We start from the raw sequence: 16,709 nt of genomic DNA, 5'->3' as shown, positions 1-16,709 counted from the left end.
TTTGCTGGTGGTGCCCAGCACCCGTGAAATCATAAGCCAAGAGTTCCGATTTGATACCAAGATCACTGCTCTGTAAAGTTGTTGTTTTCACCCTGTAGTCATATTCAAGTCATGAATTATAGGTTGTAATATTGTTGGCAAAAAAATAAAATAATAATGATACACAAATACAGAAACATTACCACAACAGATGATGTAAGTGATTGCAGTGATATGTCGTTTTTGGAATTGTTGTTTTAGGTTCAAAATCTTACAAATAAACTAACGATATCCAACTACCCCAAACATAGGACTTTGAAATATGCGCAAAACCTTATCTTAGCTCAACTAAATGCACATTTTAACTATATACCTGCATATTTTTTTGTTGTTGTTGTTGTTTAGAATCATGCCCGCCTAGTTTCACATCAGTAGACAGAGACTAAGTAGACTAAGTCAGGCTTCTGTCTAGACCAATGTCACTTTTTGAAATGTGGGTTTGTCAGACCAGCTGTAAAAACCTCGATGAGAAGAGACAGCAAGATTTAAAAAAAAAAAAAAAGGAAAGTCTAGGGCTTTGTTTGTTTTCCTATTTGTTCCACATCCCCAGACATTTTTAAAAATCTTTAAAGAAACTTAAAACAATGTTCATGAATAATTCAAATTATACTCTCAGATCAATCTAATTAGAAACTAACTTAATCTTTTGATATGAAGTTTCCATTAATTGCCCCGCCCACTGGGGAATGTACAAAATATTCACCAGTGATGAGTCGAAATCCATGCAGGTTAAAACACATATCAACATATGTGACTTCAGAGCAGGAGATTTTGAATTAACAGGAACAGAAGCGATACAAATGGATTTGAGCTTTCCGAATAATGTGAATTGTGCAAAAAAAAGGGGGGGGGGGGGGGGCTGCAAGTCAAGTCTAATATACATTCAGTGTATAAACCCACTATGATTCTGAATGATTAATGAGATGCATTATAATTAAGACAGTGTGGGAAAAAGAAGGAACAACCTAAATCCTCTTCTTTCAGTTATTTTTCCAAAAGTTAAGTCAGATATTTTATATTTTTGGTCTCATATTTATCATAAACTACAAGGTGACGCTTACTGTAAGGTAAATCGAGCGCCCCCACCTTGCAACACTTGGGTCGGTCACCCCGTGAAGTCAGCCCATGGTGCCGGAGCTCCGGGGGCTGGCCGGGTTGGACGAGTGCACGTTCCAAGGGTCGTGGGTGGACGGAGCCAGCGGCGTCTCCCGGGACACGTTGCGCCCGTCGTCCCCCGCCTCCACCTCCACCTCCAGCTCCAGCTCCAGGTCGGCGTCGTCCTCCGGCATGGCGCGGGAGTCCGAGCCCACGCCGGTCCGACTCAGGTAGACGCTGTGCGGGTCGGAGGGGTCCACCACCTGGTTGCGCTTCTCCCTGTGCAGCAGGAGGCGCTCCAGCGGCACCGTGTTCTTCTTGGGCAGGAAGAGGGAGGTCTGCGGCAGGTTCTGGCCCGCCGAGTACACCTGCCGTGAGCCCTCCAGGTTGAACAGGATGCCGGTGCGGCAGGAGTAGTACACGTCCCGGTTGTTCTCCAGCAGCTTGTGGTTGAAGAGGCATTCGTCTTTGAGGCAGATGGGCTGAGAGAGGAGGAGAGAGGGAGGAATTTTAACTACGACGTGGAAATATTCTATTTTTTTTTTTAAAAGTGAAACTATTTTTGGCAAAGTAAAACAACCTGCATGGCCACTTTATTACCAGTTTGAAGTTAGTTAAACCAAGAAAAAGACAATCAAAATGACTTTTTATACAATGTTTAGTTGCAGTACATGTGCGTAAAAGTACAGAAGGCGATGTCGAAACGTGCGTAAAGTCCCAGAATTGTTCCACGTATGAACAAGAAAAAGTTAAGGGGAACGTCAAGGTTAATTATAATAGTTGGTCGATCAAAGTAATTGCATAATAATTTAAAAAAAAAATTGATGGTGAGACATCGTATAGCTGCCTTATGTCTGTGCGTAAAAAGAAACGCCTATTAAAGAAAGTGATGCGTAAAACCTCTCAAGGGTGTTAGAGGAACTAAGAATTCAACGTTCGGTGATGTGATCGATTTGATTAAAGTTTTTAAAAGAAATAAAATAACTGGAAAGCGGTCGACCCGAGAGTGAGTAATGGCTCACCGAGCTGAAAGGGTTGCCTTCCAGATCCATACACAGGTAACGGCTACTTTTGACGCCTAGGATGGCGATGCGCTCCCTCGTCTCAGCTTTCTGTAAAATCACACCTGGAGAGAAAAGTGGATGTTAAAACAATCCTCCGCTACCACACAGCAACAAGTACAACTGAAGACAGCTACAACAAGAACAGAAAAACTTACTATATGAACTCCTGACTGCAGTTTTGCGCACGGTGCCGTCCAATCTGATCTCTAAGTAGAAGTTGTTGAGGTCCGTGGAGGTCTGCAGGTGGATGTATCTCCTCGGGTTCCCCCAGTTGGATCCGACCAGTGGGGATGGATTCGGGGCCGCTTCTCCGAGAGGAAACCCCTGGAAGATGGCGAGCAAGAGCGCCAGCACCGTGTCCCGCACCCCCAGTCTGCTGTTGACGTTCATCCTGGAGCAAAAAACCCCGTCGGTTTCCACTGCGAGCTGCTGGAAAAGCCTTCAGTCAGATGCTCTGTTGTCCCGGAGTTTGGAGACAGTTCCTATTTAAAGCCCCCCGAGTGCCACTCCTGCTCACATCCTTTGAGTTAAAAAAAAAAATGCCACTCGCCCCCAAAGCAGATGTGCGGGTTTGCTGCAGCGGAAGGGCCACTTCCACCTCTGTCTGTTTATCCCGGTGCTCTCGGTCAGACAACAGGAGTTCTTATTTTTGGTGACACGTTTTTCACCGATCCACCTTCGACTCTCTCCAAATAGTCCACCAGTTCCGGGGTTTGTTTGGACTGAAAACATGATGTGTTAGGCAATAGAAACACACGAATATCAACCTATGAAATCATCAAATAATCAAATCGGGGTTAAAATGCTATGCCATTTAATTTATGTATGACCTAACCTGACTTATTCCAGTTTGTGCAAACTTCAGAATTCTTCATTTAGGAATCGGCATCATATCAAATGTTGTACATTTTAGTTTTTAACTGCAACGGGCTGGAAATGAAGTCACAGTTTGAAAAACAGTTGTTGCGTTTGCCTTTTACGCACCTGCCCCAACTCAACGTTTCCACTCTGTGCCAGCAGAGGGCGCCACCGCCTCATTCAATGTGGTTTTATCAGTGGCTTCCTGGAAAGTTACTGTGCTCGTCGGCTGGAGTTACAAGTGGAGGGCAACATGTGTGGACCGTTATAAGGTTTACTCCTGTGGGGGGGGGTTTGACATTTCAACAGCTTTTTCTTGAAACTGAAATTGTATGGACACAAGATAATGTAGTTCAATTTGATATTCAGCATTTGGAGAAAAAGTTTCACGTGAGCCACATTAAATGTAAAAGTACATTTACTCAAGTTCTGCACTGAAGTACAGTTTTGAGGTACATGTCCTTTGGTAGTTCTATTTCTAGCATAAGAGTAAGATTGGAGTTTTTAACGTCACAAAATTTAGATTTTCCATAAAGATGCACTTAATATTTGTTCCCTCATCAATCCAATAATGTAGGTTATCGTAATATCACTCACTGGGGCCATTTTTTCCGCATGAGTGAGTTTTACCTTTAATAATTCAAGACCATTTTTATTGATAATAAGACATTTCCTTGTAAAATAGCCTTTTTGCCACAATAACACTTAACCAGCAACCAGTTAAAAAAAAACAACCTTTATTGGTATCTCAGGAATACAGTCGACTGCTGTGCACAGCACATACGTACAAAAATAAAAGGAAAAAACTTTTAATATCCTTACTTAGCATTGTCTGTTCTCAGAAACAAAGTGACAGGAGTTTTGTTTCTTCATGATGTACAGTCATCCGCAAACCAAAACTAAGGCAGAAGGTGAGGTATATGAGAGCAGAGATGAGAGGAATCGAGTGGAGGCTCACTACTTTCAGAGCAGGAATTTAAAAAAAGAGAAATAATAATGACAAAAACACAGGAGGAGCACACCCCTAAACAAGCTCGGGGACCCAGGCATGCTAATAGTACATTAAACATAATCTTAAAAAAAAAGAAAAGAAGATATTCCTCACCTTGTGTTAATTTTAATTTAATTTAAGCAGTGGAAAGAAGAAAAGAAAAAAACGACAACAGATCATTCTGGATAACATTTTTTGGTCAAAGCTGAAAAGGTGAGCTTTTAGTTTTAGACCCGAACTTTCACTCTTTTATGGATTCAGCTCTATTTTTTGGGGGGACAGTAAAGAGCGAGAGAAACTCACTTCTCTACGCTGGATTATAATCAAGATGTCGTCGTTAAGGTGCTGCTAAGAGACGTGGGACGTCCTGACGGCGAGGTGGGCAAGAAGTGCTCAATGCTCGTCACCTCCCCTCAGCTGCAAATGCTGAACCTTTTAACTCCCGGGAAGAAATGTACTGTACGTCAGTGGTACTGCATGCGGCCTCGTCTACAACGGCAACAAGTCTTGGCGTGAAATGTGCTCAGCGACGCGGTTCAGTCTCAGCGCTTCGCGAATGAAACGTTTCTTCAGAACAAGAAGACGAGGAGATTAATCGATGGAAAAGACGAATACTGTTGTGAAACCTCTCTGTGCATCGTAGACAACAGCGGAGCAGCAGGTGATACTGTGTCAGTGTGTGGTGTGAGCTGAGTTTGGGGCTGTGGCGGCAGCAGCAGCAGCAGCAGAGGGCACATCGTGATGATGGCCAGGGAGCGGTCCTGCAGGACTGGAGTGCAGCAGGAGAGGTGAGGCTGTGAGCGTGACTCTGCCTGCTCCTCACACACTGCGTTAGCTCTGCAGATGTCCCCTCCCCAGAAAATGTCCCAATACAAGTACTTGGAAAGGGGAGGCGGGGGAGCTGCATACTAAAGAGGTGGCGCTCCAAAGTCAGAGAGAGTTTGTGGGACTGATTCAGAAATATTGCAGAAGCAGGGAACTGCAAGAGCCGTGATTTGCAACCAGTCAGCTGGAGACTAACTCTAGAACCATCAGCTCACTGATTTATATTGTGGTGAAGCACAACGTAAAGTTGGTTTTATGCACTTTCGTGCCACTGTTTCATGGAAACAGTCCGACCCATATAGCTGACCACCCTGGCCGGCCAAGGCTGGTCCGTGACTCTGACCTTGAACTAAAAAAGGCTGAAAGGAGAGGAGGAAGCTCCTGGGTTACAGCAGGAATCCCAAGGTCCCTGCCTGCAGCGGGCGAGCGCCGCGGAGGTGGGTGGTGGCCGGGGGGCGATAGAGCTCAAAAGGTGGCGGCTGCGGCGGTGGGGTGCTCAGGTATGCGGGAGGCTGCCTGTCATCCTGGCAGATCCACATTCCTGCAGGGGGTCTGACGAACAACAAAGACAGCAGGCCGCCTCCCTCGCCAGACGTCTTTCCCTGGATTCATATGCTCCTGCTTCCTCTTTAGACACGAGAACGGATGGAGGCCGATGGTGGAGCCTCCAAGTAAACAGCTGCAGAAACTCCGCGGGAAGACGCAACGCTTTGAGATTCCCAGATATTACACAAGGCAAGAAAGAACTTTTCGATCCGGGGACAACATATACTGACAGTGAGTCGGCAAAGCGAGGGACGTCTTCAGCTCTGTAAACAAACCACTACTATGTGCGCCTCTGACATATGAAGGAGCTCCTCACCCTCCATGACAACGTTTTACTACCAAAGTGTTAGAAAACCAACAGAAATGATGAAATCTCTCAGTGTGCATCCGGTCCACCAACCGCACTGTCCTCACGTCCTTCAGGGCACATTATTGACTCATCAGTAATTGCATTAATAACTATCTGCCTCCAGCTCCCGACACCTCGCTGCCACTGCAGTGCTGCTGCAGAGCGCGCGGAAGGAGCGGGGGGGGGAAATGGCCCAGGGGGCACGCAACATACTCCCACCAATCACACGACCAAAACGTGAAAGAAAGAAAAACATATGGAGAACGATTCTTCTCCACCCCCAGAAAACGTTTAGGCACCATCATCGACGGTTCTCTGTGCAACCTGAACTCTTTTTTTTTTTTTTGTTTTGCCTCGTTCGGGGCGACTGCGACAAAGCAGCGTAGAAAAAGCTCCTGACTTCTTCTTTTACATTTGCGACTACGTTTACATCGTTTGTCATTGGTTTCACGGGCAGAAGACATCATTTTTCAGAAAGCAGCTGAAGCTCTGCGATTCAGAAAAACAGCGACCCACTTTCTTTCTTTTTTTTTGCTGCAGGAGCTCTGTCCGAGACAAATGTGCGGATACATTTCTGCTGTGCGCTCTTATCCGCTCGGCAGATGCAAGCCCCCGGTCCAAACAAACAAAAATGTCTCCATGCTCGGATAGATAAAGTATTTCCACCCTGTGTACAGTATTTGCTGGCGACGCCACACAGTCAAAACTCCTGGCCTCGCGCCAGTCGCCATGGCCGACCGCTCTCTGGTCTCCACCACAGATTGTATATTACTTAATCGATCTAATTACAGAAAAGAAAATAAACCAGAGATAGTCAACCCCCTCCCTACCCTCCCCTCCTGAGGCCCTCTCCGGAGTGTCAGCCCTATTTCTGACTCCAGCGGGTGTCTCTTACATGCAAGTCGAAGGGGGCCACAAGTGGGAACGCCAAGGCACCTTTTAAAATCGTGCAGCAAAAGGTAGTGCAGTTAAGTCCCGTCCCCCCCCCCCCCCCCCCCCCCCCCCCCCCCCCCCCCCCCCCCCCCCCCCCCCCGCCGTCACCGACGATGGAGCAGGGAGCCATCGAGCACGGTTTGAAAGAAATGGTAAACTATAGCCGATATTTTGAGCACAAGTCCATGCATCCCCTAATCTAGTGACGTGGTTCTTTGAGGTAATAAAAAGGATTCATTTCACTCGCTTTAAACGCACAGGATATAGCTCATCATCCATCTCAAAAAAGGAAGTGACACGTAGTTCAGTTACAGCAAGCACCAAGGTAAAGTGAGACGGGCGACGGCTTCACCTCGCCCCCCGTCCGTAAAAACAATAAGCAGCACAGTATGGCATACATATACAAAGGTTAGCTATCCAAATATACATATATATATATAAACAGAATAAATATTTGTGGCTTCTTATGCAGTCCATTGGTGTGTGTGTGTGTGTAAATCATGACTATGCGTTTCTTGTATTACCTGGAAGAACATCCACATGTGCAAATTACTGAGTTATTGCCAGTTTCTCTCATAGCCGCGGGAGGAAATGTGTGACGGTCATGGCGGTGGTGGCCCGGTTGCCCCTCTTCGCGCGGCCATGCTTGCTGAGGGCGATGTAGAACCCCTTGTAAACAAAAGACTCGTAGGCGTTGTAGTTGTTGGGCAGCAAAGTCTCCTTGAACTTGCACTCATCCCCGAAGACTCTCTGGAAAAGAAACGACAAAAAAACAAACAAAATGCAATGAAATGAAAGAGAGAGAGAGCGAAATGGGGGGTCGATAAATCTCCTGACGAACACGGGTTGAACATCACAACACATGCACAACATCTCCACGTGACCTTTAGAGCCTGCTTATAGAAAGCTTTGAGGGGAAACTGGAGGAGGTGGCATGTTGTTCCAAGAGAAATGTCCCCTTGAAAAGAGTCTCCCTGCTTTTACTGCTGGACTCCCAGAATACATTAAAATATCAACTCCAATCCAAAGGGCAAATGCAAAACTAGATGATCAGCTAAAGGCAAAACATTATAGTTAAGTATCTGAAAGTTTAATAATGTGCTGCATGTGTGCAAATCCATTTCATTATTTTTTTCATTCTAGTGCTGATCAAGGAGAAGGTGCTCAGATATTAAGTGAAAGTAGCAGTGGCATGATACGAGAAGTCCTGCATTCAGTAAAAGTACATATGTATTGTCATTAATATATACATTAATATATACATTTAGTGTCAAAAGTATCATGATTATAACTGAAACACTACTTAAATGTTGCAGCTGGTACAAGTGGGTCAAATTGGGTTAGGTAATAAAGTATTAATTGAGTATATTTGTATCAATAACTTGAATTGACAAATTTACAAAACACGTCAGATAAGTAGGTTACAAATGTAAAGTTACATGTAAGTACCTCAGAACTGTTACTAAGAACAGTACCTGAGTAAATGTGCTTATTTTATAGGTTATTTTCCTAAAAAGCAACACTCAAGTGCTGAGTCTTGCTTTTACAATATCTTTTATGAAAAGAAAATATATATATATATATATTTCAATTCAACAAAAGAAGCTAAACTCTGATTTTGAATCGTGACTAGTACTTGTAATAAATGGCCAATAGCTTTTAAAAATCTTTTTTAAACAGAAACTAAGTCAAGAAAAAATAACGTTTGAATGTAAACAAGCTCACAATACTCTGTGCCAGGTTGGTATAAAATAAGTATTGAGGTCAAATTCATTTAATATTAATATTTCTTTGCTTCACGTTCAATATTTGTCTCTTTTGATGAAACTAAATCTCTGAACTAAAATCCTCCCACAGGCTCATTACAAATCAGTAGGACAGTTGTCAACCACCAAGTATTGTATACACTGTATAAATAATGTATATATTGTATAAATACACATAATATTCAACACGCACTCTGATTAAGATTAAAAGTTTTGTGGAAAATCAGGTTTTACTTAATAAAATTCACTGAAAATGAACTGGAAGCGATAACAATTATCAAACCTGTCTTTGGACTGTACTAGAACATTTCACGTCAGTCGTGGCTAAAAATACATGAATATATCACACATTCCTTCTTTTAGGATCTAGGACATTAAACGCCATGTCGTACTGTAAACGACCTACTTACGATGCAGGCTGTGTTTGTCCTGTCATCTGTTTCAGTGGTGATTCGGTCCCTTGTGGTTTGACTGTCGCCTACTGTACATGTAGCAGCTCTAATGTCGACTTATGTACTTGCCGTTTTACGCTACTCTATAGTTCCGATTCACAACATCTAAGAGGGGATTATTGTGCTTTTCCTCCCACTCCATTTATTTGACAGCTTCTAGGTTCAAATGCACATGAAATATGATTTTGACAGATTTTGCAGCAAAGGTAGCCATAGGTACACATGTCCATTTTGTTGGGAACACTTCTGCACTTTAACTTCTCTCTGAATGCACATTGGACGTTTGCTTGTAATGGAGTTCTATGCTTTGACAGTGTGGCACTATAGAGGAGAGGAGTTTGGCATTGCTGCATTCTCTAATTGGGACTCCTCGGACCCCATGTGTGAAACCCCCTATCATCAGAAAATATTAATAACACAACAGCACTCATAAACCCGTGGATGCAGCAGCTACATGGAACTCATCTTACACTGAGCAGTGTGTGTGTGTGTGTGTGTGAGAGAGAGAGAGGGAGGGAGAGAGAGAGAGAGAGAGTCCGGAGTTGCGCACAAACGTACCGTTCCGTATAACCTTCCCCTGCTGTTCATTGCGACAAACCGCTCGCCCCGCAGCCCGAACAGGCTGATCACCCCTCGGTCCACGGTGGAGACTTCGATCAGACCTAAACGGGAAACACAAGGTTTACAGGAGGAGGAGGAGGAGGAGGAGGAGAGGCAGAGAAACGCGTGTCACGCTGCGTGGCCTCTGCAGCAGTGGCGATGGGTGTAACCTTGCAGGTGCACTGCGACTGGATGATGCTCACTCAGCCCCCCTTTTTGCATCCATCACCTATACTTGAGTCTTTAGACATTCCGATGGCGCGTGTGTGCCTGTGTGCGCGCGTGTGCATGTGTGTGTGTGTGTGTGTGTGTGTGCGCGCGCGCGCGCGCGCCCGCGCGTCCTGCTGCAGGGTTAAAAATAAGTTAAGCGTCTAAACTGGTTCCAAAGCATTCGTGTCATGTTTTTGGCCTGGGAGCATGCGAGGGCCCGCTGCACAGTTTTTTTTTTCTTCTTTGCTTTCGGAAACTTTCAACCACGCCGACACTTATTAAATATCATGCAGGGGAGGGGAGGGGAGGGGGGCTCTAACTTTCACACCGCCATGCGCATTGGGTTACACGCTTTCTGCTGGGTCCAGTGCTTTCCTGCCCCCGGCCCGGGATGCCACTCACTGTATGGGTTCTCATTGTGTGCACCGTTTATCCTGCCGTCCGGGAGCACCTGCAGGTGGAACCCAATGCCCACGTTGCAGTACAGTCGCCGCACTCTCTTGATGCCCTGCAAATAGTCACTCTCCCAGTTCAGCTCCGATTTCCCCCCGGCTATGCCCAGATAGGAGCGGGAGAAGAGGGTCTCCCACTTCTTCTCCAGCAAAGTGGCGTTAGTCCTGCTCGGAATCGGGTAGGACGAGGCGACCCCCCAGAGAGAAGTCCACAGTACAATAACTGCTGGCAGCGTCCAGTGCGCCCTGGCCCCGCTGGACATACTGTAGAGGCACCTTTGCGCAATGGCCATCCAGTTCACCTTTGGGGCACGTGGTCAAAGTTACCTGCCCTGAAAACGCAACTCTTCTTATTTTCTGTCCTTTGGCATGGTGGTGGTGGTGGTGGTGGTGGCGAAGGCTTGTTTTGGGATCAAGGCAGATCAGGGCCCCATAGCCCGAGATCTGAGCAGGAGGAGAGGGACAGAGTGCGTCGCAGCTTGAATTGGTGCCGGTGACGATGATCATCTTTCGCCGCTCCGCGCCTCTGTACAGGCAACGCTGGCTGTGGAGGGGACACACCACTCACCGCAAAGACCAGCTCACCTTGCCCCCAACTCCCTCATCCTTAAAATGACATCACTGTGACTTCACTGCTGCGCCCCCCCATCAAAAGTGGCAGATGGGAGGAGGAGAGTTGAGAGGAGACCCCAGCAGAAGCAGCAGCAGCAGTTCTGACAGCAGTGATGGGGAGTGCTGCACCTTCACACCAGTGTCAAGCAAGCCGGACACAATGAGAACAAGCGTTTCCTGTAGTGTATTTCAAAATAAAACCCGAGCCCTCGCGTCGCCTCATCTCCCGAATCCTCAAAGCTCAATGACATTATCTGCGTATTGAAGGAAAAACCTCGTGAAACTGCATCAGTTCAAGGCAAAAGCTCTTATAAATAAATCAGAATCATTTTCATACCCATTCGTGAAAGTTAAATTCACAGTTAGGTCCCCCATTTAATGTATAATGACAATGTACGCAAACAGTTCATGTTTAAAAGGAAGACAAAGCCTTTTTCTAAACAGACTTTAAGCTGAAGGGCAAATGAGGTGAATACAGTATATGGCTGCAATTTATGATAATTTTATTACTAAAATTAAAATTCCCAATGCAATAGGCTTGTGTTGTTGGTTATAAAAATGAAACAATTTTTATCACCACAAAATAATTATATTATGGTTTATTCATAAAATGATGGCACATTCCTATAGTTTGTCTAGTTTCTGCTTTTATTTTGAAGGTACACTAACCCATTTTTTTGTGTTCCTCTGGCTAATTGTGGCTGACCTGACAGCTCTTTCTCACATGGGAGACCTGCAGGAGGGGAGGGTGTGTGTGTGTGTGTGTGTGTGTGTGTGTGTGTGTGTGTGTGTGTGTGTGTGTGTGTGTGTGTGTGTGTGTGTGTGTGTGTGTGTGTGTGTGTGTGTGTGTGTGAGAGAGAGAGAGAGAGAGAAAGAGTGAGAGTGTGTGTGTGTGTTTGACTTTCATTGGTGTTGAGCAATCATGGGATGGATGGATGGATACTGTGTCCAGAACCCAAATCGGGACAGTGGTCATATGTCCTGGCAGCCTGCTGCCTTATTTAGAAGGAAGGTGTAAAAACAGTCACAGCACAGTCAGAGCAGAGAGCGAATGGCAATCCTGTCTGACACTTCCTTTGCTGTTTGCTCAGGAAGTTGACACAACCAAATATTTTTGCCTGGTCAGATTGCGCGTTATCATTGTGAGTCACACACCTGGCAACTCACAGAACAATATGACCCTGCTTGAATCAAATACATGGCATTGTTTTTGGGGTATTCCACTGAAATAAAACAGTGACGCATATGTGGGGGAAAAAAATCATTCATTTTTCCTATTTCCCTAATAATAATAAAAAAAAACCTTTATGCAATACTAGATATTTGCCAGCAACACAATCCCCCTGTTTTGCATTTACGAGCAACATATAAACATTTGAAATGTGAAGGTGTTCATGTTAATAACTATAACACCTTTGCACCCATAAGAGTAGACGGGTGGATAATGAATGACAAAACACACTTACTCCTTTTAAATCAACTGTCACCTATAGACCTTTTCCCACAGCAGACATTTTGACTTGCTACTGTAAAGTGTTGCTAATAACATGAACGATAAGCCCCAGTAAGCAATTTCAATATCTACATCTGATAAAGGCCTATTTTTCCCCGACAAATTTTTTTTTGTCAGTTTAAAATGTGGATAAAATGTTGATCCGAGGTGAGAGCACTGGGTTGACCCACCTTCCCATCCCTGTTTGCATCCCATCCTTCAGGGTGCTGGTAGGAGACGTGGGCCCGGGGGAATTCCCAGCGCGTCACGGAGCACCGGGCTCTGGGGCCCCGAGGTGCCCTCGGCTGCCAGGGAGCCGCCTCAGGTCCACCGTAGCAACCGGAGAGGTCTTGTTGCTGATAAACAGCAGTGGCAAGACAACCCCTATAATGGCAGACAACAAACAAACAAAACATTTCATATATATCATATAACGCATAGCGATACTTTTCTATATTGCCAAAGATATCTGGTCGACGGTTAATCAAAATGCGTTTCATGTGGCAAACAAATATTTTAATACACTGTATTATGTCAGCTTCACTTCAATGAAAAAAATACTTCAAGTTGATATATTAGACAAAATTTAATAGAATAAGTAACAAAGTATCATAGCAGTCAAACAGTGCACATATGTAAAACATAACCTACTGTGGTGGAAAGTAAATTTATGCGGCTTCTGCACTTATGTACAATTTCAAAGTACTTTACTTGAGTATTTTCATATTGTGGTATGGAGAAATATACTTTTTTATACTTTGCAGATAAACTATTTATTGAAATATATCAAAAGATCTTTAGTAAATACTAAAAACATATTATTTTATAGTATATAAAATATTAACTACCCATCGGTGCATCAAATTGTTAAAAACGACCCCCAACTCTATCCTGCATTAACCTGCGTGTTGAAATGTTAGTTACACATTAAAATCATCAACATTTTCTGTGTAGTTTCATTTTTTTTGGACGCTTTATTGCAGAGATACTTTTTGTTTTGTGGATAACAATTATGTACTTTTGCGACAAAGTCTAGTTCCTTTGGTTCCACTGGAGCGGACAGACCGAACCATGAGTGAATTGCAAATTAATGAGACGGCCTCCCGAGTTGCTGTGTAAGCACCAGGCTATGCAAAACCAAGGCAACCAATAGCCTGAATAGACAAAAGTACTGGGTTATTGACAGAGTGGAACTTTAATCAATCGAGAGTGGGCACCGTTAATGAGTCGCTACTGAGCTCTTCAGATTAATTCAGCTAATACTCGTGTACTGACCTGACGCTGAGGCTGCTCTTTAGTAGTACAACATTTCTGCAGTGCAAATATCAGACACAAAATGCCACTTTGACAGAAGTACACAACATGAGTCTTACTGTAACTACTCGTTTATACTTATGTGATTTGTCTACAGTTGTACAGAGAGATAAGAAATAAGAAACTCCCATCCACTTAAAACTCAGCAAAGCTCCTTTATTCTTCTAGTTTGTTGAAGAGTATGGCAGCAGCTAAGGATTTATTTATCGATTCATTTGACAATTGGATTAAAATTAGTGAAAGATGCGTATCACAATTTTCCAGAGACCAAGTTGATGAGTTGACCAAAAGTCCAAAACCCCAAAATATGAAAATGTCCTATAACTTAAGGTAAGGGAAAGCATCAAATTCTCACATTTCAGAATATGAAACTATGCTATTTATGGCATTTTGGTTTGAAAAATAGCATGCAGTGACTAAGGTGATGTGAGTGTTACACTTCAATGAAGTTGGGGAACTCACAAAAGACAGATTGGCACACGAATTGTCAAAACTGAAGCAGCAGAGGATGAGATACCCTCATTTTTTTGGGCCCTGGTTTGAGTCAAGCTTCAAAAATACTAGATCTTACATTTCCCACAAAGGGTCATTTCTTCAAACGTTGTCAAACTCCCTTTAAAGCCACAAAAGATATTTGAAGTACTTGATTGTCAAAAAAGTCACAGATTACTTTTCTTTTAATCGCTGAACAATTGATCGACTAATTGTCACGTCTCTAGTCCTGCGTAGACCAAGAGGAGAGGGGGGTGGAGGGGAACTCGCTCACGTAACACAGCAGATTGATTTTGCCCACAGACTCACCTCGACGGGATATATTAGGGCTAAATTAGACGACACAGAAACTAGAGACTCGAGCGAGAGAGAGAAAAATGTTTGCCGTTTACTATTGTCAGGTCAGCTGTCTTTGTCGCAATTATAGGATCTATTTAGTGCACACACCCACACACACGCACATCAATCAAGACAATGCACCGGGGGGAATAGCCACACAAACCGCGTTTATTACGAAAGTGTAAGTAACTGGATACAGGAGGATGCAAAGCTCTTTCAATTACTGTTTTATTAACATGGGGTTTAAAAGACGATATTGGAACAACAGCTGGGGGGGACCCGGAGACGGAGGAGGGATTTCTCTGGAATGACATCAGAATCGCTGGCATAGACGGGCAATAATAATACTCGGCCCAACTGTGAGCGCACGGACAATACACGGAGGCCTTCCCGCGAAGAGGCGGGATTATAGTTTTAAAGATCACAGCGACAGCTGATACAAAAAATTATATCATTATTCATAAGTGGTATGAAAAAAAGGCGTCTGCTCTGGTCTGTTAACATTTTCCCGTCGCTCAACAGACGTCACATTGCGTCCGGAGGCATTTTGGTCTGCGTCCGTTGGTACTTGAGTATTAGTCTGGCTACGCCAGGCTACCATATTTCACCGACAACTGTTGGTGAGATCCTTTTCTCGAGTAACGAACTTTGCGTTATCGAGCAGTTGTGGTGATGACTGATCGAAAAAAATTGGATTCCGATCCGAGGGAGACGGGGCTTGTAAAATAGTCACACTTCCACCCTGAAAGTAGCTTTGGCTGCAGCTTTTTGCTGAGCAAGCTGATGAATAATTCAACAGCCAAAACTGCACCGGGGTATGCCCTTCTCTCTGGCTACTGTGTAAATGTGTGACACAGGGAAAAAGCAGCAAATCCACTGGGAACCTGATACGAACTGACACACATTGATAGTAAAACATATGCAGTAGCGGAACTGTACAATAAATCTGCTCTGCCTGCTCTTTCAGTTTTATATGGTCGAGCTCCGAGTCGCATTGGGAGGACAAAGTGCAGAGGCTGTCGGGAGGAAGTGTTCCCAGTAAAAATATCTTTTCAAGGGTACAGCCTGTGCACCTTGCAGAGAAAGATGTGTCTGCTGCTAAATTGGACGAAGAGTGACTAAGGGGAATGAGAAGCAGGACAGAGGTTACAAAGCCCGGCCAATGACACAGCAATTTTGATTTGCATGTCAGGAAGAAATACACTTGAAAACATAAAAACCCACCTGTCGTCAGATTGTTTGCATGACTAAGGCATGGTTGTAAACTCCTGCAGTGACCCAAACCTGGTCAAACCATCCCAACGTATATATGCTCCGACCATATGTCTCACCTACTGTTCTCTTTATTATAGACTTAGTATTGTTAATTGAGATTCCAGACAGCGTTGTAAAGGCTTCTCGGTCGTGTTGTTGTTGAACATCTGCGATTCCATGACAGCTGGGAAAACGTCATCTGCTCATCAAAAGCTCCCGGACAGCGACCGATTGACCGTGCGGTGTGAAATTTGTTCCAACGTTCAATCGCGACTAAACCTTTAGCACAAAGGGCAACCTTTTCTAACATCCTGTTGTGGTGCGAAGCCCAAAATTTTATCAACAAATAAAATGCAAATGACCTGAACTGAGTCCTACCTGATGATGCCTAAGAGTATTTTGTTAGTGACCCGCGTGATGAGGGAGCAAAACAATCAAAACAACGTCATTTGACTAAACGAATTGCTTCGGGGGGGGGGCATCAAAGAGGAGAGCGTAAGCCCTACTTTTCATAATTCAAATCACACGATGACAGCAGAACAAAACGAGGCGGGGGGAAAATGCTCGGGATTTGCATTGGCACAAGCGATGAAAGCCATAGATGACTTTGCACTCTGAATGACGCACTTTGCCTCGCATCATGACCATTGACCTCCCTTTAAAGCTCAGTAATCACATTCTCATCCCGGGGGGAGCTGCGAGATGCCGAAACGTCGGCCCGACGAGATGCGAGCCAACGGTTTTCTACATGGCAGCCTGTGTCGCCCCGAATAGCATGAGCTCAGCAGCAGGACTGTCAATTCACACAAAAAAAAAAACCCCCGTAGCGTGAGGTCCTACGAACTGGCTGTCGGTTCCCGTGGCACTGCCAATTTCTTTAAGTTCTACGGAGCAGTTAATTGCATTTAGCTGCTTATCTCTCACCCAAACAAAAAAAAGGACTTCCTTTACGGCCCGTCGCTCCACGGTCCACGAAGACCATTCATGTCAGAGCGCAGGCTAACAAACACAAGCAAATATATTGTA

The 16,709-nt window shown here is 44.4% G+C and overlaps 2 protein-coding genes across 2 annotated transcripts; both read right to left on the bottom strand.

Moving 5' to 3' along the window:
• Positions 1–891: 891 nt before the first annotated feature.
• fgf23 (fibroblast growth factor 23) lies at positions 892–6,774 on the bottom strand. The gene is made up of 3 exons (XM_035603866.2): positions 2,354–6,774; positions 2,157–2,260; positions 892–1,616 (listed from the first exon to the last, which is right to left on the bottom strand). The coding sequence occupies exons 1-3, from the start codon at positions 2,586–2,588 to the stop codon at positions 1,158–1,160; spliced, it is 798 nt and encodes a 265-aa protein (XP_035459759.1). The 5' UTR covers positions 2,589–6,774; the 3' UTR covers positions 892–1,157.
• A 20-nt stretch (positions 6,775–6,794) lies between these two features.
• LOC118282633 (fibroblast growth factor 6-like) lies at positions 6,795–10,914 on the bottom strand. The gene is made up of 3 exons (XM_035603903.2): positions 10,131–10,914; positions 9,477–9,580; positions 6,795–7,450 (listed from the first exon to the last, which is right to left on the bottom strand). The coding sequence occupies exons 1-3, from the start codon at positions 10,471–10,473 to the stop codon at positions 7,274–7,276; spliced, it is 624 nt and encodes a 207-aa protein (XP_035459796.1). The 5' UTR covers positions 10,474–10,914; the 3' UTR covers positions 6,795–7,273.
• Between the last annotated feature and the right edge of the window lie 5,795 nt (positions 10,915–16,709).

The sequence above is a fragment of the Scophthalmus maximus genome, chromosome 12, assembly GCF_022379125.1.
Source record: "Scophthalmus maximus strain ysfricsl-2021 chromosome 12, ASM2237912v1, whole genome shotgun sequence".
Lineage (NCBI taxonomy): Eukaryota > Metazoa > Chordata > Actinopteri > Pleuronectiformes > Scophthalmidae > Scophthalmus > Scophthalmus maximus.
Note: the sequence above shows the minus strand (reverse complement) of the source record. Positions and strands in the feature narration are given on the sequence as shown.